Source organism: Ceratotherium simum, chromosome 28, assembly GCF_057802395.1.
Source record: "Ceratotherium simum simum isolate JZ-2026a chromosome 28, ASM5780239v1, whole genome shotgun sequence".
Classification (NCBI taxonomy): domain Eukaryota; kingdom Metazoa; phylum Chordata; class Mammalia; order Perissodactyla; family Rhinocerotidae; genus Ceratotherium; species Ceratotherium simum.
This window is the reverse complement of record NC_141927.1, coordinates 16906180-16930474: the sequence shown is the minus strand read 5'-3', so window position 1 is coordinate 16930474 and position 24295 is coordinate 16906180. Positions and strand designations below refer to the sequence as shown.

Here is a 24295-nt window from a genome sequence, read left to right as displayed (position 1 = left end):
ACAGGGTTTCCACGTGTAATTGTTGATATGAGGCCCTAACAAGGGGCCTCTTCTGAGGGGATGCCATTCATATTGTGGACATTTTTATTATTTAAAATTTTTCTCAATTTATTATAACTTTGTTGTTTCCAAAGATGGGCTTTTTATATATTAATTACAAAAATTTTATGACAAATTATTTTTTGTTCTGAGAATATATATATATATGGTTTAATTTACAAAAGAGAAATGAGTTTGAAATCAAAAGGACTTGTTGACCTAACTTCTAAAATAAACTGTCCTTCTAAGTATAGAACTGCCTTTCTGACTGAGGAACTGATTGCAAAGTATCTTAAAATTAAAGGAGGTCTCTATTGACATTAGTGCACTGGCTAAATGTGAGTTGATATTGTAACTCCTATCATCTGCTTTTTATAGTCTATACGAAATGGTGTGGCAGAGTCCTCCCATTTAAATCCACAAGTAATTTCTGTGTAATAAGCAAAATTCATTTGCCATCACAATCCACAAATAATACATAGACAAATTAGAGTTATTAAAGAATGTTACATTATATTAATGATCATATTGTTAGATATTAATACATAATGTTATGTCAAATATATTTTAATTATTTGTTACGGAAATTCCATTAGTACAGAATTAACTTATTAAAATGTAGTGGCTTTTTATCTACATTCTCCCTTCAAAATACTGCAATTTACTTAGGGTAGTAATTTAACAGACACATTGCTGAAAACTTTTGTAGCTCTCCGGAAAAAGTTAACTTTGTCGATATCAATCATCAATGGAGAAAAGTTCTCAAAAACACAATTTATTGAAATTATCTACATTGCCACAGGAAAGACAATCAAATCTTCTAGAGACCATTTCTATAGGAAACATGACAGTACAGCCAGTAAACATTGAAACTATTATAGAGTTTCATTTCCATGAAAGCAAGCCATATAACTATTATATAATAAATTATTATATCATGACTTTAAATTCCTTATTGTGATTTAAAATCTGAATTTTCAATTATTTTGTATTCTATCTGTAATGGTTGCTATTGCAAAAAAAAAAAAAAAACGATATATATTCTTTCAAAACTTTTACTTAGCTCCATTTTCCGATCGGCGCAAGGATTGACTGCGGCCATGCCAACCGGTCCTTAGTTTCCAGCTTCCAACTCAACATCCATCTTTTGCAAGTGGTTTACACCCAGGTGCGTAGGAAATTAGCATTCTTTGACAAATGAAGACGGGGCGTCAGCAACAGCTTTAATGTGTATATTTTAATACATTATTATTTTAAGTTCATTATTGGAAATAGGGGTCTTCTTTTAACCGCAGGAAGCAAAAGTCCTCTCACAATATTGGTCTTGGGTGGTTCAAATCCCCAAACGCTGAAACTGCTCTGACGGATGGGTTGAAATATGAGGAATAAAACAAGCAATGAAACGGTGATAAGAAAAAGGGGGAAATTCCTAGGTGTTTGCCTGTCTCCAAACATTCCCCTTTCTCCACACAGTTTTGGTCCATCATGTGCTGTCTAAAGCCAGACGGTGATGAAGACCAAGTTCTGGTCAGCAGGGAAGACGCAGGGGGGAAAACACCCTAGTGAGATTGTCCCCCGGTTTGGGAGGACACAGCAAACGGTGGGACCTTCCCACCACGCAGCTGCCCCGGGCGCGGCTCGGGGCGGAGTTGGGGGGACGAGCGTCCCGGATCCAGGACCCGCCACCCCAGCGCGCATCTTCCTCCTCCGCACCCCCACCCACGCGCCCGCCCCGCACCCGCCCGTGGCACCCGGGCCGCCCGGTTGCTAGGCAACAGGCTGCCCCGGAGTGGAGCGACTGAGCAGAATGCCTGGGGAAAGGCAGTTGGGGAGAGATCTGGAGCCCCAGAAATGAGCCCGGGTAAGAGCCGGCCGGGGGCTGTCCCTTGCGGGGGAGCCGTGGGAAACGGACGGGTAGGGGAGAGCGCCGCCTCCCTCGGCCCCGGCCCCTCACCCCCAAGCAGGTCCCGTCTGGAGTGCGGGTCTTCTGGACAGCCGCACACCCCAGCCCACCCCGAGGAGAAGAGCACCGCCCCATCCCCGCGCCCCGCTGTCGCTCCCGCCCAGAGCCACCCGTCCCGCCGGCTGCGTGGCCCCAGCGCGCCGCCCCGTGGCCGCTGAGGGCGTCGCGTCCCGCATCCCCGCGCCTCGCCTCCCCTCTCGCAACAAAACCGAAAGCCAAGTACAGTTCCGTTACAGAAAAGCATCAAGAGGAAGAGGATGAAGTTGACCGCGTCCTCCTTTCGGCATCCAAGGTCCTCAGTTCCTCTGAGGGGGTAAAGGAAAGTGGTGGCGGTGAAACAGGTAAAATCTCCACGGCCAAGGCTGCGATGGCGGGGATGTTTCTGCCTTTCACTCCAGGCAACGGGCAACTCAATCCACTGGCCCAGGTGGTGTACTTCCCGCAACTATTATTATGATGCTAATAATAGATAACGCAGCACATTTGTTTGTGCCAGATATTGTTCTAAGCACTTAAGTGTATCAATTCATTTAATCCTCACAACCACCCTATGAAGAAGCGAGGAAACTGAGGCACAGAGAGGTTGTCTAACTCCCCAAAGTCACACAGGTAGCAAATAATAAAGCCATTCAGCAGAGTGGTTCAGAGTCCAGGCCTTAATCCCCGTGCTATAGTATACTGCTTCTGTGAATACTAAATAAGAATTGTTGATTTTTTGGACAGACACTGAAATGATATATAATTCTTCTAAAGGAAATGACTTTTTACTGTAAATATTTGTGGGCTACAGGGTATTGTATGGGGAGGATGTCTGCAATAACGAAAGAGCTACAGCTTTCAAGCTCTACATAAAGCAGGAATAAGATGTTGTAAATTCCCGGCGAGGGGGAGCTGAGAACACGGAAGCTGGAGTCTTACTTCCTTGAGAGCAGCCCAAGGAGGCTCCACACCTCTCAGAGGGGCCTGCTGTTCAGTGTGACATGCCAGGGAAGGAGCAGAGCATTGTGGTGGAGGGTGGCATCTAGACTGATGGGCCAAGTTAGGACACCCGGTTGCCCATAACCCATGTGGGGCTTATGGGTAATCCAGACACAGAGGTGCTGAGAGAAATGGTGAACCAGAGACCTGAGATCAGGACAGGATGCATCTTCATAAATCCGGGATCTTCACAAATGCCTTGTCAAAGGCCCTGAAAGAAGGGTCTAGAGCAGCCACACCTCAGTAGACAAAACACAACAGGATGCCTAGTGACCACCAGGATAGCAACATCTCAGTGGAGGCCAGCAGGGCAGTGCACTGACCCGTCCCCTCTCTGCTCTTCTGCAACCCACCATCCAGAGGGATATGCAGGCAGCCCTGTGCAACCAGGAGGGGTAACGGGAACCCCCAACAAGAGAGAAAGAGACCTCACAGAGAGTTTAGATGTTGAGTCGGCTCCACATTTACCTCTAAGAGAGCATTCAAGGTCAGAAGAGATTATGGCACCTTAATTTGGTAAGATCGTGTGTTCTCTAACATGAGTGAGACCTAGGGCTCTGGAGAAAGAGTCCAGCGTTTATAGAACATGAAGTTACTTGCAAATAGCATGTATGCTTGTTTAAGAGTCACAGTCTTTCTTGCTAGAGCAGAGCGGTTACAACTTCAGGGACCAGCAAGGGCAGGCACTCAATAACTGGCAGTTCTAAGTCAGGTGCTGCCAAGGACAGCAGTGATTTCCTGCCCACATCTAAAGGTAGGAGGTATGATTCTGTTCCCTCCCCTCTTTCCGTCTCCCATCTACAATTCCCTGTCACCAAGTGATCCAACAGAATATTGACCCGATTTGTATAAATAATGCTGAGTTACAAGAAGTTGTAATAATACTTCTGCGGTCTCTCTGATTTTAAAAGAACAAGCAGTGAGCCCAATTAACCCTTGACTTGTTAGAATGGGGATGTGAGAGAGACAGTGGAACTTCAGGATGTCCCGTGTGTGGTTCTCAGCATCTCTGTTCTACCCAAGACTTCATTCGTTCATTCACTTATCTAACAAATATTTCTGAGCACCTGCTATGTATCAAGTACTGTCCTAGGTGCTGGGGATCTAACGGTGAACAAAATACGCAAAAGCCTTGCCCAGTGAGGCTTACCTTCTAGTGGGGGGAACAGACAAATGAGGGATATTGTGTATAAGATGGAAGTGAATCCTATGGAGAAAAGGAAGGCACAGAAGAGGGTGGGGAGGGTGGGGAGCATCAGAAATGGGCAGGGAGTGTGCAATCTTATTTTAAATACGGTGGTAGGAGACCTCACCTAGCAGGTAACATCTCAGCAAAGACCTGAAGAAGGTAATGGAGTAGTCAATGCAGATTTCTAGGGAAAGAACATTCCAGGCAGAGATCAGCAACTGCAAAGGCCCTGAGGTGGGAGGATGCCTGGCATGTTTGAGGAACAGCTAGTGACTGGAGCAGAATGGGTAAGGGGGAGGGTGGGAGAAGAGTTCAGAGAGGAAATTGGGGAGGAGGGCTCGTAGTTCCACGTAAGGATTGGGGTTTTATTCTGAGCAAAATGGGAAGCATTGGAGAGTTCTGAGCAGCCATCCCTCCCCTCCATCTCAATTGGAAATTTTAAATTTATCTAGTCATCATCATATTGATAATACCTTTGCCACTACAGTAATGATTAAATTTTCTCAAGCATTTACTATGTGCCGTGCACTATGCTAAGGGCTTTACCTACCAACTCAACACTGCCTGGAGTTATCCCTCACAGCGAGTGTGCGACAAAGCTGGGATTCAAACCCAGGCAGCCTGGCTCTGTGGCTCCCATGACAATGCCCCACCCCACAAGGCTTTGTAAAACACTTACTTCTAGAAATGGATTTGAATTGTCATAGCAAAACTCAGTATTTGAGCCTGAGGATTATAAAGCTTTGACTACAGAGTGTCTAATGTCCTGTATAGAATCATTACCATGCTGTATTTTTAAAGCTCATTTGTTCTCATTGGTCTGTTAGCTACAGGTATGCACTTGATACTTTCTGTATAAGCTGAATATGACAAAATCTTCTGCAGGCTTCAAAATAAATTCCCCATATCTTTACCTTAATTACCTCAAAAGTTGTCCTACTGATAACTATCTTGTTTTTCAGTTCTGACATTTAAATATGAAACAGCTAGAGAATTGAAGTTGAATATACTATGAATAATATTTCTTGCATTTCCAATAAAGTATAAGCTTCTTCAGGGCTGGGACCACATCTTCCACTTGGTCTATGGACCTCCCAATATTGTACGTTTAGCAGGGTCTTAATAAATGGTGACACGTGATTGTGTCCTCTCCTCTGTGATTCTTCGATAATTTCTCTTCCAATTCTAGAATCACATAATTCTGGTTCTTTAAGTATTGCTGAATTTTAAAATTATCTTTCCTTTGGGAATAATTAGCAGCTAATGTCTCTGAAACTCATACAGAAAACAAAAAGTTATTTTAATAGCTTTTAATATAGGTAAATCCAACTCTCTATTTTCACTGAATCATCTGAACATTGCTGGAGAAAAACACTCACTTCTGAGTCAGATCATGGATCTCAATGCCATTTGGAAAACTTACTTTATTGCCCGACAGGAGCTCTTTCAAACCCTCTCCAAGGTAACTATTTCACTCTTCCTGTCTCCTCAAATCTCCACCACCTCTCACCACTACCTCTCAACATGTAACATGATCTCACACTATATGAAAAAAAGAGAAGTAATCAAACCCCAAATCTCTCACCCTCAACCTTCAGATTTGCTAACCTGCAAGGCTGGGTGCCCATATTCTCTGCCTTCTCCCGTTTCAATGGCAGGATTGTCCCTGCTCAGTCGAAGGTCATTTCCTCCAGATCCTATCTCTCCTGAAATTCCTAAGCACACAGCCTCTGCAATTAGCCTCCCAGATTCTCCAGAATTCTTATTTTCCCTTCTACTAAACGATTCCAGCAGCAAGCAGGCATGATAGAATCTCCCATGGTTAAAAAAAAAAATTCTTAGGGCCAGCCCCATGGCTCAGCAGTTAAGTGCACGCGCTCCACTGCTGGCGGCCGGGGTTCGGATCCCGGGCGCGCACCGACGCACCGCTTCTCCGGCCATGCTGAGGCCACGTCCCACATGCAGCGACTGGAGGGATATGCAGCTATGACATACAGCTATCTACTGGGGCTTTGGGGGAAAAATAAATAAATAAAATAAAAATAAATAAAAAAAATAAATTCCTTCTTGACCTTCACATCTCTTCCAGTATGTACCCTATTCCACCAGGCACCCTATTCCCTTCCACAGTAAAACCAGAAAGAGTTGCCGATACTCACTGCCCACAAATCTTCACATTCCATTCTCCTCTCAAGTCACTTCGTTTGGGCTTCTGTTCCTGTCACTGCACAGAAACTGCCCTTGTCTAGCGCAGCAGTGATGTGCATGTTGCCCAATACGGTGTTTTCATAACCATTTTCCTCAACCAGAGACTGCAATATCCAACTGCCTGTTGATATCTTCACTTCGATGTCTTAACAGAAAATTTAACTTGAACATACCTAAAATAGTTTTCCCTAAAATATGTTCCTACACCACTCTTTTCCATTTCAGTCAATGGCATCATCATTCATCCATCTGCTCTCACCAAAACCTAGGAGTCATCCTTCATTTTTCTCTTCTGGCCATATCTAATCCTCTAGCGATGCTGCTGGCTTTATCTCCAAAACATAATCTGAATCCACCTATTTTTCTCCATCTCCTCCACCGCCATGCTAATCCAAGATACTTTCGTCTCTCACTTGGATTATTGCAATAACCCCTCAATTCCCACCTTATAATCCATTATCATGTGGGAGAGTGACCTGTTAAGGTTTAATCAGACCAAATCATTCTCATGATTGAAACCCTCCAAAGCTTCCCACTTCACTTAACGTAAAAGCCAAACCCCTCTGCGTGGCCTGCAAGACCCTGCATAATCTAGCCCCCCCACACACCGGCCTCTTATCATACTGTGCTCCCATCTGCTCATCAAGCTGCAGCCATATTGGCTTTCTCTATGTTCCGCAAACACAGATAACTCCCTCTGCTTCAGGACCTTGCTGTTGCCTCTGCTCCGAGTCTCTTCCAAGAGATGTTCTTATCCCACAGGAGTCTCAGCTGAAGCCTCAAATAACCAGATAGGCCTTTCCTAACCAGCCCCTCCAATGCTGTACCCATCCTCACTCACTGTCACATTCCCCTGTTTTCTTTGTGTTATTTATTACCATTTGAAATTAACTTGTTTGTTTATTTCTTTGTTTGCTTTTTTTCTTCTGTCTATTCCTTTAGAAGGCAGGCACCGTGAGAGCAGGAGCCTCGTCTGTCTTGTTCATTGCTGTGTGTATAGTACCTACAATAGGGCACACCACATAGTGGTCACTCAATATTTGAATGAATGAGATTGTTGAAGGAATGAACGACTAAGATATGAAACATTATTTAAGGCTAAACCATTAACTTATAAAAATTGTTCTAGACTTTCAGGTAGAGATTTCAAAGCCAAGGAAGATCCCAGACCTCCCTCCCCCGGTACCAAATGAAATGAACAAAAAAATGCTAGAAAACCAGTAAAAATTTCATCAGCAGCACCTGAAGAAGGAAGGGGACGCTCCTTGGGACAAAAAAATTGGCAAGTGGAGGCCAAAGATAGAACAGAAGATTCTAGCAAGGCAAACTACAGCCTAGCTCCTAACTCTGCCTCTGACTTTCAGAAGCAATAAAGCAAGTCAAAATCCTGAAAATACTCATTAATGCCCCTCCCCCACTCCAATTGTGAATACAAAAAGACAGTGAAATACCTGTGTCTTTCTTTCTATTGATTGGAGTTTGGGTGAGTGGAGAGCAGCAGCTCCTAGAATAGACGGGTAAACCCAGAGGCTGACCCACAGGAGCTTACTTTGCTCTGAGGAAAGAAAGAGTTCTGGGCAGGGCTGCCCCTAGCCCATGGGGTGTCTTTGTGCAGATTAGAGAGGGTATACCTGACTCTAGTTGGATGCAAACCCACGCAGGGTGCCAGTTAGCTGAGTGGAGCAGAGCATGGTGATGGATTTCAGCCCACACATGTCCTTTTGCCCAGGAGCCCTTGTGCAGTGAACAACCTGCACAGTCATATGTGGAAATCCTAATTCCAGGACACCATCCTGAACTGAAGGAATAATCCCAATCAAGAGAGTATTTCCCTAAGGCAATAGGTACATCTCCCTCTAGAGTTCTAACAAGTCTCAGGGAACAACACCACAACAGCAGAGATCACATCCTCCAACAAAGGCTTCACACAGCTCCAAATGATCTTTCCTCTCCCACACCGCTCACTTAATTGTTAGGCTATAGAAAAATGGATAGGAAAATATCCCTATTTAGGAAAATATTCAGCTGGTCCTGAAACTGTATCGCAGAGGGCCAGACCAATGGGACTCAGGGAAGGATGTCAAGAGAAAATAGACATTCTGAGCAGAGTTGCTCAGGTTGCACATGAGCCATATGAAAAGAAGCAGCATGGTAACTGCAATCATACTGTGGTCAAAAAAGGAGGAAGAGAGAGCCAGCCCCGGTGGCCCAGTGGTTAAAGTTCAGCGTGCTCTGCTTCAGCAGCCCGGGGTTCGGTTCCCAGGTGTGGAACCACACCACTCATCTGTCAGTAGCCATGCTGTGGTGGTGATTCATATAGAAGGACCTACAACTAGAATATACAACTTTGTACTGGGGTTTTGGGGAGGGGGAAAAAAAAAGAGAGAGGAAGATTGGCAACAGATGTTAGCTCAGGGTGAATCTCTCCCAACAAAAAAAAAAAAGGAGAAGAGATGGAGGGAGGGAAATCTATTTAGAAGCAGTCTGTAAATCTCATGTTCTTTCTTTAAAATCTTTTATTTGCTATATCCCTTGACTTAAGTCTTTAGATTTCTTTTGGCTCCATATTTCTTACTCGGTTTTAGCAAAAGGAATCCTGTATTTAGTCTTGAACTTGCAAGTCCTAATGAGACAAAGGAAACCTCTGCAGAAAAGGGAGGCTCTTGTTACAGGTGCAGGAAGGAGATGGAACTTTGAACAGTAAATCCATCAAGAATAAAGTTGAAGGCTGAAAATATTTACAGTAATAATATCCTATCTTCGTATTTAAATACGAATAGCTTTGTGGGAATTACGGGGGCCAGCCCTGTGGCTTAGCGGTTAAGTGCCTGGGCTCCGCTACTGGCGGCCCAGGTTCAGATCCCGGGCGCGCACCGACGCACCGCTTTGTTGGGCCATGCTGAGGCCGCGTCCCACATACAGCAACTAGAGGGATGTGCAGCTATAACATACAACTATCTACTGGGGCTTTGGGGAAAAACAGAGGAGGATTGGCAATAGATGTTAGCTCAGGGCTGGTCTTCCTCAGCAAAAAGAGGAGGATTAGCATGGATGTTAGCTCAGGGCTGATCTTCCTCACAAAAAAAAAAAAGGAATTCTGGTTACAGAACAGAATGTAAACATCATTAAACTTCACAGTGTGAAAACAATATAACTTCAAATATCATGAAAAGTGGGGAGTAGACGTAGGTGGAAGTATAGTGCTAATTTTCTCATAATTTACTCCCTTTCTTGGCAGGGAATAAATCAACACTGAATACAATAGAAATGTATGTTATTAAAAAACATACAAATTCCAATCTCTTAATCCTTTTCATGATATATTTTTATTAACTTAGAGGGATCTCATAGGAAATAATCTCTCATGTAGTGAAAAAAAATATGAATACTAGTGATAACTTGTACTATTTGCAGTTTTCCTTATTCTGTTAAAGTAAACGTAAATCTAAGACTATTTATTTAAAAGTAGCATGTACAATGTGATCCCACTGTTCTAATATCACTTCTGTTTTTTTCCACACACATGCATAGAGAGCTGACTGAAGGGTGGGTACCTGAAATTCACAACAGTTAGTTCTGAGTGGTGGGATTCTAGGTGAGATAGTCTTTTTGATTTGCATTTTGATCTATTTGACTTCATCACAAGAGGTTATTTTAATCTGACAAACTTTGGGATGTCTTGCTGCATGGGTGCAGACCTCATTGCGTTCCTTTTTATCTCTCTGAGATGAACATTTCAGACTACCATTTTACTCCCAGTAAGATGCAAAGCTGACGATATCCAGTTGGACTCATTGTCCCTCCTTCCCCTCTGATGAAGGTGGGATTCTTCGGTTGAACAAATGGCTCCAGGCTCTGAACCAGAGTTGCTCTTTCAGTGATGAGGGCCAGACAGTAGGGCTGGGAGGGTGGGGTGGAGGGGTGAGTGCTATACTTTGCAACCAGCTTCCATAACCAGCTTCTATAACATCTGGCAGACTGTCATTCCAAAGGAGAAGATGTGCTGACATCTTTAAAAACCTTCTCATATAGCAGAAATTGTCAGCCTATGGGAACATTCTATCATAACTCTCATTTCATTCAGGACACTGAATGTTTTCTAAAATCTTTAACAAAAATTTGCAAAGCAAGTAGCCTAACATTTGGACAAAGAGGGATGTATGTCAGGAAATGCGCAAACATTATATAGTCTCTCCCCTGTTGCAGATCTATAATCTATTTTCTGAGAAGGAACACATGAATCTTTGTAGTACTTTGCTTAAGAGAATGACAAAATTCTGCTCTGTTAATCCAACTTGTTTTCCATGATAAGGAGGCAAAATATCACATGGCTGTTTCATAGACACTGAAACCTATACAGTACTTTGCAAAAGGTCTCCCATAACATGAGGATTATTAGTTTTTTTACCAAAAAAAATGTAGTTTATACCTCAGAAGCAAAGATATTTGAGTTTTTGAGAGTTCCAAGTTTAATGTTACAAGTTAATTATTTATGATAAAAGTAAAACCACTATTACCATCTCAAGTAGGCATTTTAAGTCAAGTGAGAATTATGCCTTAAACTTATTGTGTGGCTAGCATTGGGTTCTTCCTAATGTGAACATCAAAATTCTCATTATCTCTTTGTCTCACTATCCAAGAAAGTCAAGAGACTGCTTTCAATTACTAGTTGTTTAAAAATAAACCTTAACAATTAAATCACATGGTCTTTCAATTTTGCTTTTTAGAATATGGCTCCATCTCAGAATCAGAAAATCAAATCCAACCACAATCAGCATTGAAAGTGAGTATATTTCATTTTACTGTTTCTGAAAACCTGGGTGGAGACTGATCTTTTTCCGAATAAATACTTCATAAATGCATATGCGTTTTTCACAAAAATCTTAATGAAAATGCATTGGTTAGCAAGAATGATCAAGAATTAAGTCACCTGACCCTCGTGTGATCCTTTCTTGTAATAGGCAACTTTGGGGGATATTTAAAAAATCATAACAATTCAAGTATATGTTCACCTACCTAAAAATATTCAACTTCATACCTTGTTTAATTTTGTTATAGGCCCTTCAGCATCAATTAGAATCATTTCAGGCTCTCCGAATACAGACTTTGCAGAATGTTAGCATGGTATGTTTCTTTTAATCTATACGAGGGAAATATCCAAACTTAAGATATCATCCCACATTTCTAAGCTGATGATCACTAGCCAATTGATTAGTTGATATAGAATGTCATACAACAGAGGTTGCAACATATTCTAGGCTCAAAATTTGTTTGGAGGAAACTACATTCTGTTGTACTTATATTTGGATATCAGCCAAAAAGAAATAGTGCTCACTGATTTTTAAAACATATATTTAAAGTGCTACCTATATATAGTCTACAAACAGGGACTCTCATTATAAGTGATATAAAATCTAACTCGAACTGACTAAGGGGAGAAGTGTACTTTATTAGCTCAGATAACTGAAAATGCTAGGGATGGTTCACTTGGGGATGGCTTAATCCACCTGATCAGGACTCACATCATCAAGGAAACAGGCTCACTCCTTACCTTGGTTCTGCTTTCTATAGTAATGGATTCTCAGACTCCATGTGGTGGCAAAGGGCTGCTCAAAGTTCCAGGCCTTTTTCCTTCCAGATTCCAGTCAGACAGAGAAGAGACCGTGCTTTTCTCCCTCAGCAGTTTATACCGAGGGTCTTGGCCTGATTCTGATTGCCCCAGACTGGGTCACATGCAGTGCTCGAACCAGTCACTGTCCAAAGGGAGGCAATGCTCTGACCAGTTAGCTCTGAGTCACCTGCCCACCTCTGGAGCTAGAGTGGGATCAGTATCACCAAAGGCACGTGGACTTTATCTAGAAGAAATAAGGGGTAATGTTAACAGAAGGATAGGGTATAGATATTGGGGGTGCAGAACACAACACATATTCACTGAAGACCAGATACAAACTTCATCCCAATATTCTTGTACTAAAAGCACTGCAGGGAGAGCCAGCCCTAATAGTCTAGTGGTTAAAGTTTGGCCCTCTCACCACTATGGCAGCCCAGTGCCTTGTCATTTCCTTGTCGTGGAACCACACCATGCGTCTGTCAGTTGCCATGCTGTGGCAGTGGCTCACATAGAAGAACTAGAAGGACCTACAACTAGGGATATACAATCATGCACTGGGGCTTTGGAGAGGAAAAAAAAAAAGGAAGATTGGCAACAGAGGTTAGCTTAGGGTGAATCTTTCAGAAAAAAATAAAGTAAAAGCAACTACAGGGGGAAATGAGAAGATAAACTCCTCCTGAGGGTGTATTCTAGTATACAGTCCATTCTGAGGTCAGAGATCAAAGGTCTCTGATTTACTCACCACTGTAAAAATCAAACATCTAAAATTATTTGAATATAGTTCATAAAATCTTGTTTTCCTAAATTGTCTTTCCAATTTTATAGTCATATAATAAAGGCATAATTTTCTTAAAGACTTCTTTAATGATAGAGATGACAATAAATTACATAAATTGAACATATTTTATATGATGGGAAAGAATTTTTATGTGCATGAAATTTAAAGGTATCTTTTAATTATTATATCTATTATTCCTATACATTCTTAAGTTTATAAATCTGAAATCAAATTCTAACATTCTCCATTTTTCTTTTAAAAAGGTACAGTCTGAAATCAGTGAAATATTGAACAAAAGTATTATTGAAGTAGAAAACCCACAATTTAGCTCAGAAAAAAATCCAGCATTCAGCCCACAAGTTGAACAGGCTTTGGTATGTTATTCTGTACAAAATCATTTCTACATTTAGGTACTTCAAAAATGTTACTACAACCAGTTTATCTTCACCTTTACATTCTTCCCTTCTTTACAGGGCGATTGGACTGTCAGAGATGAAAATAAGGAAATTCCTGAGCTGAAAACCCTAAAAGACGTGCGTTTCCTTCCATACTTCTGCAACTTCCCCATTTCTCTTAGGCGTGTGTGAGGGGCATCTGACTTAGTCCAGATACCTAAAATTCCCAAGTAAATTGAAATACAAGGCAGTTTTTATGGCCTCTCTGTCCACTTATGAGTTTTTCTACTTTTGAGATTGACCTAGACCTGGTATGAATTCCTTAGAACAGGTCCAAACCAGAGTCACTGTGTCTACGCTGATTAGAACTCACATTTCCAGGAAAGTCACAGCCCTAGACTCCTCTGAAACTAGGAATGTAAGTTGACCAACAGTCCAGAAGTGGACATAATCATTTTCCTTAAACTTCTATTTGACCTATTGCATTCCATTTGATCATTGACCTATTCCATTTGACCATTTGAGGGATCCAAGAGACCACCTATCTATGAGGTCTCTTGAGGGATGCTAAATTTCTATTTCTGAAATTGAAGAGTTGGCCCATGTATCTCACCCCTTGAGGAAATAAGTGTAATTTCTAAGCAAACTGTCAAGACCAGAGTTACAGATCTCAAAATAACTGTTGTTCGATTTTCTGGAGAAAAATGAATCATACTCGTTAGGCTTCTTTGCTGGAGAAATGGATAAAATCTTCGTTTTCGTTGTAAAAATTAATCTTCCACACAAAATTAACTTAATTTGCTGGTCATGTGGCAAATGATAGTACATTTATAGTTTGCCTTTTATTGTTACTAGCCTATAGAGAATCAAGAAGAAATCCTTTCTATGGAGAAAATTCATCATTTTGAGGATCCCAGGAGTCTTCATTCAATGGAAGAAAAATTCAGTAGTAATAGTGTTAACAGTTTCTCTCAAGGTATAAATACTTCATCCCAGATACATTTCAAGGACATATTAACTCGAAGAACCTCAACAGATAATTCCGCTCCAAATATAATTATGAACCCTTCAGAACATTCTGACATATTGAAGAATTACAATAACCTTTATAGTTTTCTACCTAACACACCTCAAAATATGATGTCTCAAGCTGATACAGTAATTCTGGATAAATCCAAAATTACTATGCCTTTTCTCAAGCATGGATTTTGTGAAAATTTAGATGATATTTGCCTTTCTATCAAACAAATGAAGGAGGAGCTTCAAAAGTCACATGATAGGGAACTGGCACTTACAAATGAACTTCAAACTTTAAAAACTGATACAAATGTTCCAAGTAATGGTAAATATGACCTGTCCCCCATTCACAAGGAAAAAATTAACTTTATTAAGGAGGAAAATATAGAAAGCAACTTAAATGAAGATATAAAATCAAAGAGAATTTCAGAATTAGAGGCATTAGTAAACAAATTACTCCCACTCAGGGAAACAGTGTCAAAATTCCATGTGAGTTTTTGTAGGAAATGTAAAAAATTATATAAGAGTGAAATACACAGGGGAAAGAAGAATGAGAAAAACAATAAAGAAATTCCTATTGCTGGCAAGAATATTACAGATTTAAAGTTCCATTCCAGAGTTCCAAGACATACACTGTCATTCTTTGACCCAACAAAATATGAAATGAAAGACAAAGAAAGGCAACCATTTGTAGTAAAACAAGGATCAATAATATTCAAAAATGAGAAAACATCCAAAGTCAATTCTGTTACTGAGCAGTGTGTTGCAAAAATTCAGTACTTACAGAATTACCTAAAAGAATCTATGCAGATACAGAAAAAAGTAACAGAACTGGAGAACGAAAATCTAACCCTTAAGACCAAAATAAAACCTCTAGTCTTTACCACACAATCTCTGATACAGAAAATTGAAATATATGAAAAGCAACTTAAGAATTTGGTTGAAGAAAAGAACACTATTCAGTCCAAGTTAATTAAAACAGAAGAAGATGGTAAAGAATGTCTTAAAGAATTGAAAAAACTAGTTAGTAAATATAATGTTCTCCAAGGACAAAATAAAACTCTAGAGGAAAAAAACAGTCAACTTTCTTTGGAGAAGCAACAAATGATAGAAACATTAGATCAACTAAAAAGTAAGGAACACAAAACTCAAAATGATATGGCCATTGTCAATAATGAAAATAATCGAATGAGTATAGAAATGGAATCAATGAAAACAAATATTCTGTTAATACAAGATGAAAAGGAAATGTTAGAGAAAAAAACACACCAACTTCTAAAGGAAAAAAGCTCACTTGAAAATGAACTAAAAGAAAACCAGCTAGAGATAATGCAGCTAAAAGAGAAAGAAAGATTGGCAAAAACTGAACAAGAGACACTTCTTCAAATAATAGAAACAGTTAAAGACGAAAAACTTAATCTTGAAACAACATTACAAGAATCTACTGCTGCTAGACAAATGATGCAAAGAGAAATTGAGAATATTCAAACATACCAATCTACTGCAGAAGAGAATTTTCTAAAAGAAATACAAAATGCAAAATCAGAAGCAAGTATTTATAAGAATAGCTTGTCAGAAATGGGCAATGAATGTGAAATGTTATCAAAAATGGTAATGGAAATTAAAACAGATAATCAGATTCTAAAAGAAGAACTAAAAAGACATAGTCAAGAAAACATAAAATTTGAAAACAGCATCAGCAGACTTGCGGAAGACAAAATACTTTTAGAAAACTACGTAAGAAGTATAGAAAATGAAAGGGATACTTTGGAATTTGAGATGCGGAATCTTCAAAGAGAATATTTAAATCTAAGTGAAAAAATGTGTAGTCAGCATAATGACCTATCAAAAATGGGTTACATTTCAAGAAGAGAGAAATTCCATTTTGACAACTATGAGATTCATGAAGACACCTCTAGTCCTAGGAGTAGACCCTTAGCTCCTGATTTGAAAGGTATGTACATTGTGGTGGATTAGTAGAGATCGTTTAAGATTCTTTTAGCCTATTGGGCACAGTAATAGGAAGGAAACTTTTAAGAGGAATACAATTTAGTTTAGTAAGATTTGTATCCAATTTATTATATAGAGGAATTATTTAGGGATTTTATTCTTTTGATAAAATTAACGTTATTTTATTTATGTTATTTCTATACATTGCACAAAGCTACTTTGGCAGGGAGCAGGGGTTTTTTTAATTACTATTTTTCTGAAGTTTACTTACCACTCCCAGCTTAAAAAAATTCTTCTTTTCTTTCAGGAATTCCAGGCAAACTGTATCAACTGCTTCCATCCAAGATATGTAAATAAATTTCTAAAATCAATGTTTCAAAATCCTTTGTCCAAGTACTTTTTTTCTCACAAAATAATTTTAAGTTCACTTTTACATATGATTACAATTTCCTTGTAACTGATTAGAGTAGACTAGTTTTTTAAATTAGATATTGGAATTAGGTATATTATTTTAATTGTCAAGAAATGTGAACAGTCTGAGATTTTACCTAACTTGTAAGCTAATATGTTAGCCTTGACACAGTTTTGTGGGTTCTAGTGCAAGACATGAGATTCCTGGGTCAGAGATAAAAGACAGTTTGTGACTCAGAGCAATAGCAGTAGCCAGAGTATTAGCATTTTTGTATCAGTTCTCCAAGCCCCAATTCCTATAGGCAACATGAAAAGGGCCACACAGTGGGTTATATTACAGAAGACAACTTTGAGTTTAGGGAACTCAAATTTTTTATAAGTGCAGTAAGCATGCCTGCCCTTTGCTCTAGATGGAAACATTACCTTTAGTATACAGGACAGATAGCATACCCGCCCTTGCTCCAGAGGAGACACTATCTCTAGCTTGCAAGACTGCTTGCTATATAAATAAACATTGAATTTTGCTCAAATGCATTTTCTGCATTTATTGAGGTGATCTTGTGCTTTTTCCCCTTTGATCTGGTAATATGGTAATTACATTGATTAATTTTGAAACATTATACCAACCTTGCATTCCTGGAATAAACTCCACTAGGCCATGTATATCCTTTTAATATATACTGCTTGGTTCAATTTGATAATATTTGTTAAGGATTTATGCTTCTATGTTCAGAAGGATATTGATCTCTATATTATTTTCTTTTAATGTTTTTATGGGGTTTTATGTCTTCCTTAAATACATAATAGAATTCACTAGACGGCCTGGAGTTTTCGAATGGGAAGGTTTTACATTGCAAAATCAATTTCATTAACAGGTATAAAACTATTCAGATTTTCTATTTCTTCTTGAGTTAGTTTTGATCATTTATATGTTCTGAAGAATTTATACGTTTCATATAAATTCTCAAATGTATTGGCATAAAGTTGTTTATAATATTCCTTATTACCTTTTTAACATCCAGAGGACTTGTGGTGATGTCACATCTTTAATTTCTGACATTGGTAATTTGGGGTTTCTCCTTTTTTCTTTATCAGTCTTGCTAGAGTTTGATCAATTTTATTGCTTTTTTCAAAAATTAGCTGTTTTATTGATTTTTCTCTATTGATTTTTCTATTTTTAATCCATTGATTTCTGTTCTTGTTTTAATAGTTTCCTCCCTTCTGCTTATTTTGGGTTTAATCTGCTCTTACTCTAGTTTCTTAAGGTGGAAGACTGGGTCATTGGTTTGGAAACTTTATTTTTCTTTACTATATACATTAAAGCTACAACTTTCCTTCCAAGCACAGCTTTAGTTGCATCACATAAAGTTTTATATGTTTTCAATTTCATTCAGTTCAAAATATTTTCTCTTTCCCTTGTGATTTATTCTTCAACCTAATAGACTGTTTAGAAGCATTGCTTAATTTCCAAATATTTGGAGATTTTCAGACATTTTTGTTATTGATTGCTAATTTAATTCTATTATGATCAGGAAGCATACTCTGTACAATTTATCTTTTTAAATTTATTGAGACTCATTTTAATGCTCAGAATTCAGTCTGTCTTGGTTAATGTTTCATGTGAACTTGAAGAAAATGTATATTCTGCTGTTGCTGTGTGGAGCATTCATAAATGTCAACTAAGTAAAATGGTTGACAATGTTGATCAAATGTTCTATATCCTTACTGATCTCCTGTCTACTTGTTCTAACAATTACTGATAGAGGAATAAAGAAGTAGGTTTGTCTATTCTATCAGTTCTTGTTTCATATGTTTTAAAGCTCTCTTATTTGTGCACTTATAGGACTTTTACATCCTGTTGGTTAATTGATCTCTTTAATTATTATGATGTGACCTTCTTTATCACTAGTGATATTCTTTAAAGTCTTTGATTGACATTAATATAGGCCCTCGGTTGTCCTTAGATTAGTGTTTGCATAGTACATATTTTTGTATCCTTTTACTTTTTTTTGTAATGGTGAATCACTAGGAAAAAATTTTAATAAGTCACATAATAAATATATACCATGAAAAATTCATGACTAAATCCAGAAATCGAACAAAGAATTCAAGTATTGAGAAAAGGACTAATCGTGAGCATTGAATCCATTTAAATACAGAACCAAAATTAAAGAACTGTAAGAATTATGGTTACAAAATAGAATATTTGTGTTAAAAACACTGACAATGTAAAACAATGTAACCAAAAAGCCAGGTGCATCCTTCTACTTTTAACCTATCTGTGTCTTTGCATTTGAAGTGGGTTTACTTTAGAAAACATACAGATGGCACTTTCTTTTTATCAAGTCTGACAATCTATGCCTTTAAATAGAAGTGTTTAGCTATTTACATTTAATTATAAATATGGTTTAATGTAATTAACTAGCATCTATCTATTTGATTTCCATTTGTGCCATCTATTTTGTTCCTTTTATTTCTTTTCCTGCTTTCTTTTGGATTAATTAGGTATTTAGGATTCTATTTTCTCTCTACTTTGGCTTTTTAGACATCCCTCTTTGTTTATTTTTTAAAGGTTGCTCTATAATATACATCTTTGGCTTACCATAGATCTTCTTCAAATGATATTATATCATTTCATATACATTGGAAGAATCTTACAATAACATATTTCTATTTCCCTCCTTCCATTCTTTATGCTATTGTTGTTTAGACTTTACCTTTATATATGTTATAACCCCACAACACATTTTTATTTTTTTTACTATAAATAGTAAATTATCTCTGCCTCTTCAAAGAAATTAAACCATGAGGAAAAAACCTATTTTATATTTAACTACACATTTATCATTTCCAGCATCCTTTGAGTAGATCCAAGTTTCCATCTGATATCATTTTTATTCTGCTCGAAAACTTCTTTTAACATTTCTTGTAATGCAGGTCTCAGCTTTTCTTTTTCTGTAAAAGTCTTTATTCACCTTAATTTTGTGTGTGTTTGTGAGGAAGATTAGCCCTGAGCTAACATTCATTGCCAATCTTCCTCTTTTTGCTGAGGAAGATTGGCCCTGAGCTAACATCCGTGCCCATCTTCCTCTATTTTATATTTGGGATGCCTGCCACAGCATGGCTTGATGAGTGGTGCATAGGTCCATGCCCGGGATCCAAACCCACAAACCCTGAGCCACCGAAGCAGAGCACACGAAGCTAACCACTATGCCACTGGGCCAGCCCCTCACCTTAATTTTTTGAAAAATATTTTTCAAAGAACACGGAATTCTGAGTTGACAGTTTCTTTCAGCACTTTGAAGATGTCACTCATTGTTTTATGACTTGCGTGGTTTCTTTCTCTCTTTTTTTGCTGAGGAAGATTGGCCCTGAGCTAACATGTGTTGCCAATGTCCCTCTTTTTTGGCTTGAGGAAGATTAGCCCTGAGCTAACATCTGTGTCAATCTTCCTCTATTTTGTATGTGGGTCACTGCCACAGCATGGCTGATGAGTGGTGTAGGTCCATGCCTGGGATCCAAACCTGTGAACCTTGGCCACCGAAGCAGAGTGCGCAGAACTTAACCACTCTGCCAGGGGGCTGGCCCCCATGTTTCTGATAAGAATTCTTATACATAGTGTGTCTTTTTTCTCTGGCCAACATTAAGATTTTTCTCTTTATCACTGGTTTTCTGTAGTTTTATTATGATTTTTTTGTGTTTATCCTCCTTGTGGTTCCTTGGGCATCTGTTTATAATTTTCATCACATTAAATTTCAGCCATTATTTCTTTAAATCTTTTTCTCTCTGCTCCTTTCTAAGACTTGATTACACATATGTTAAACCATTTGATATTGTCTTAGAGCTCACTGGCATTCCATTCATTTTCTGTTCAGTCTTTTTTCTGTGTTTCACTTTGGATACTTTCTATTACTATATCTTCAAAAGTTCACTAGTTGCCTCTTTTGCAATGCTAAATTTGCTTTTATCCCCATTTACTAAAGTTTTTCATTTCAGATATTTTGTTTTTCATCTCTAGATTTCCCATTTGGTTCTTGTTTATAACTTTCATTTGTCTCCTCATTGTGTTCATATTTTCCTTTAAATACATTAACATAGTTATATTAGCTATTTTAATGTGTTTACTAATTCCATCTTCTCTACCATTTTGGGGGTTATTTCTATGGACTGATTTTTCTCCTGGTTCTTGGCATATCTAGTAGTTTTTTATTGGAAGATGGACATTGTGAACTGTACATTGTTGATTGTCTGGATTTTGTTGTTTTCCTTTACAGACTGTTGGGATTATCTCTGTTAGGCATTATATATTGCTTCTGTTTAAATTTGACCCTTCTGAGGCTTGTTTTTTAAATTTTTGTTAGGGTGCATCTAGAGTAACCTCTAGTCTAGTCTCGATCCTCTGGAATCTCCACTGAATGCCCTGAGAATTGACAAGAACTCTCCACTGGCTGGTGGGAACTTCCCAGCCTCGAATGATTGTTGGCCCTCTGTGAGCTGTGGGAACATGTTAGCTGACAGGTCCCCAATTGTTCTTTGCTCTGCCTCGTGGAATTTAACTTTATGCATGCATGTCTTAGTAGTCAGCAGTTAAGGGGACTCCTATGAAGAATTCTGAACTCTTTTCCCATGTAGCTCTTTCCCCTCTAGAACTCTATCCCACCAATTGCAGCCACTTTAGACTCCTTGGATTCCAATTTCAGTCTCAGCACAACTGCCATACTTTGTTTGAGACTCCCCTTCATCCTCTCCAGTCCAGAAAGTGCCTGTAGACAAAAAGCAATAGCAGGGTTCACCTCAGTTTCCTTTTTCTCGTGGATCACAGTCCTGCACTACCTGTGTCCAATGTTGAAAAGAGTTGTTGTATGTTTTGCACAGTTTCTAATTGTTTAAGGAAGGAGGATAAATCTAGTCCCTGTTACTCTATCTTGGCCAGAAGCCAATTTTGGGTAGTCAAGTTTGGGAAGTTTGGAAAGTCAAGTCTTATGAACGGATAGAACATAGCACTGATTTTTCTAAGTAGCTGGTATGTGTAGGTATGTTTTCCCACTGAATCTCCCCCAACTATAGTAAAGCTGCCTCTGACTGTGAAGCCATTCTTCACTTTAAGGTGTATAAGCAGAGAGCCACTCTTTAGGCTACAGAGCTCTCCAAAATAAGAACCAAAACAAGTATTATTACTGGAATAATAACGCCAGAAGAACCACCTTACTCATGTAGCCCCAATTCTCCTTAGGTAGCTCTTCCAAATGTTTAGAGGGAAGAGCTTTTGTTTTTTCACCTGGAGGTAAAATTCTGGGTTGCCTGAGCTGGGAAAGCCCTGAGGGATGGGGAGGAGGTAGGAGAGGAGGTAGGAGAAAAAAGAAATTGACTGAAGAAATGTTTCCTAAATACACTTTTAATTAAATGTCTCTAGCTCTATTCTTACTTCTTTTTGTCTATGAAATTTTCTGAAATGCCTTATCCTCTGATGGTCTCCTTATATTCTTCCTTTTTCTGGGATCATTATTTTACTATTGTGTTATTAGGGTCAGAGAAGGAGAGCCAGCAAATAGGTGTGTTCTGCCTGCCAGTTTTAATCAGAAGCCCCTAATATATTAGTGTTTTGATTATAGTATAAATAGCTTCATAGTATATTTTTGGTTAGAACAACTACCCTCTTTCACATTTTCATAGCACTATTTTCATATTTGTCTTCAAAATAAAATTTAGAATTAGCTAATCAAGTTTTATTAGTTTTTAATTCTGTAGGGATTTTATTTTCAAATGTATTTCATATAGGATTGTACATGTTTTACTGTCTCCATATCTGTGATTAAATCTATTTCTTACTCATAATATAGTTTGTCTTCTCTCTCTTCTCTCTCTCTTTTCTAGGTGGGCTTTTCAAAAAACCAATTCTAAGTTTTTCAGATCTACTTTTCAATTGGTTTGTCATTTTTCTCTCTTTTTGAATTAAGTATCTTATTTTATTTTCAATCTTTTTCAAATATTAACATAAGCATCTAAGCCTATAAGTCTTCCATCTGATTAATTATTTATCTTTGGCTTTTATTATGTATTATGTATCTCAGTTTTGAGTAATAATTGGAAAGTTAGCAAGACAATGAAAGGCTTAGGGCATTCCAGGAAAGGAAAACAGCATAGGAACCAACATAATAGCTCAAAACATAACACTTTCAAGGAATTACAAATAGTTCAAGGTGAAAGTGATAGATTACTAAATATGGCCACCATAGTACATTTCATTCATTCAATCAACAAATATTTACTGAGCGCCCACACCATATGTCAAGCACTGTGCTAGGTGCTAATAACTATAATCAAAATAGACATGGTCTTATGGTACTTACAGTCTCAGAGAGGATACAGCCTTAATAAATATTTTATATGTGACCTCAGAGGGCGCTACTTGAATACATAACAGAGGGACCCAACCTCATCTCAAAGATCAGGAAGACCTTCCTTAAGGAAGGATGTTTTAGAAGAGATCTGAAAGTCTACAAATTGGAGTTAGTCAAGTAAGAAGATGATGCATGGTAGGAAAGGTTCCAAGCTAGAGAAAATGGATAAATCCCTCCCAGGCAAGGGCATGTGTCTCATTTATAAAAGTGAAATAAATCTACCCTAGGAGGAACGAAAAGAGCAAGGGAGAATAATAAGAAATGAAGTTGAAGGAAGAGAAAGGAGAAAAGTCTTATAGAGCCTATTAACCCTGGTATGGATTTTGCCTTTATCTTAGGACAATGGGAATCCACCACAGGGAGTTTAAGTTAGTGAAGCAGTAGATTTGATGGTAAAGGGGGACCCCTTCTGAATAATTCCAAGATTTGCTTTAAGGTACTTGATATTTGGAAGTACGATTTCCTTCCATAAAAGAGAGAATAATGAATAAGAAGATAATTTAAGAGGTAAAAATGATAGATTCCATTTTGGATGCATTTCATTTGAGCTATCTAGGCAATATTTTCTTTTTTTTTTTTTTTTGTGAGGAAGATCAGCCCTGAGCTAACATCCATGCTAATCCTCCTCTTTTTGCTGAGGAAGACCGGCTCCGAGCTAACATCTATAGGCAATATTTTTTAAAAAAGAGAGAAAAGATGTCTGGTAGGCAGTTATAAATACAAATCCGATTCAGAATAATGTTTTAAGCTGAAGATATGGCTTACAGATAATACTTGAAAATATACAAGTAAGATTGACTGAAAAGAGTCTGTGGAGACCTTAGAATGCACTAATATGAATATTATATATTAAAAAAGAGAATGATAGTTCTTATCCAGTCTGGGATGATCAGGCCATACAAGAAACAGTCCATTCAATCTAAGCCTCATCCCTTTGAAAGGAGCCACATTATCATATTGTAGGAGAGGACTGAGTGGTGAAGGAACAGAAAAACATGTCAGAAGAAATAAACACCCAGAAAAATACAAGTTACCTTCAAATATGGGAAGAGTTGTCCTGGGGAGAAGCATTAGTTTTTTCTTATATGTCTCTAACAAGGACTAATGAGCAAAAACTTTAAGAAGACAGATTTCAATTGTATATAAGAAACATTTCCCAAACTGCTGTCCAAAGATTACATTGCTGTCCCCCTGGTGTAAGCTGCCACCAAATCTTTTCTATCACAGTGGCCTTCCTCCTTCCACTCTCACCCTACCACAGCCACCACTGCAAATACCAACCAAAGGGATCTTGTGAAATGTAAACCATTAATGTGTCATGCCTGTCCCCAAAACTTTCAATGGCTTCTCATAAC

The 24295-nt window shown here is 38.5% G+C and overlaps 1 protein-coding gene across 2 annotated transcripts; it reads left to right on the top strand.

The window, feature by feature from the left end:
- The first annotated feature begins 1890 nt into the window (after positions 1-1890).
- CCDC110 (coiled-coil domain containing 110) lies at positions 1891-16485 on the top strand. Of its 2 annotated transcripts, XM_087418659.1 has the most exons (8): positions 1891-1900; positions 2239-2343; positions 11105-11160; positions 11436-11501; positions 13030-13140; positions 13240-13299; positions 14017-16132; positions 16436-16485. In XM_087418659.1, the coding sequence occupies exons 1-8, from the start codon at positions 1891-1893 to the stop codon at positions 16483-16485; spliced, it is 2574 nt and encodes an 857-aa protein (XP_087274785.1). The 2 variants fall into 2 exon arrangements, with proteins under 2 accessions (XP_087274785.1, XP_087274786.1); XM_087418660.1 differs by lacking the exon at positions 13240-13299.
- The last annotated feature ends 7810 nt before the right edge of the window (positions 16486-24295 follow it).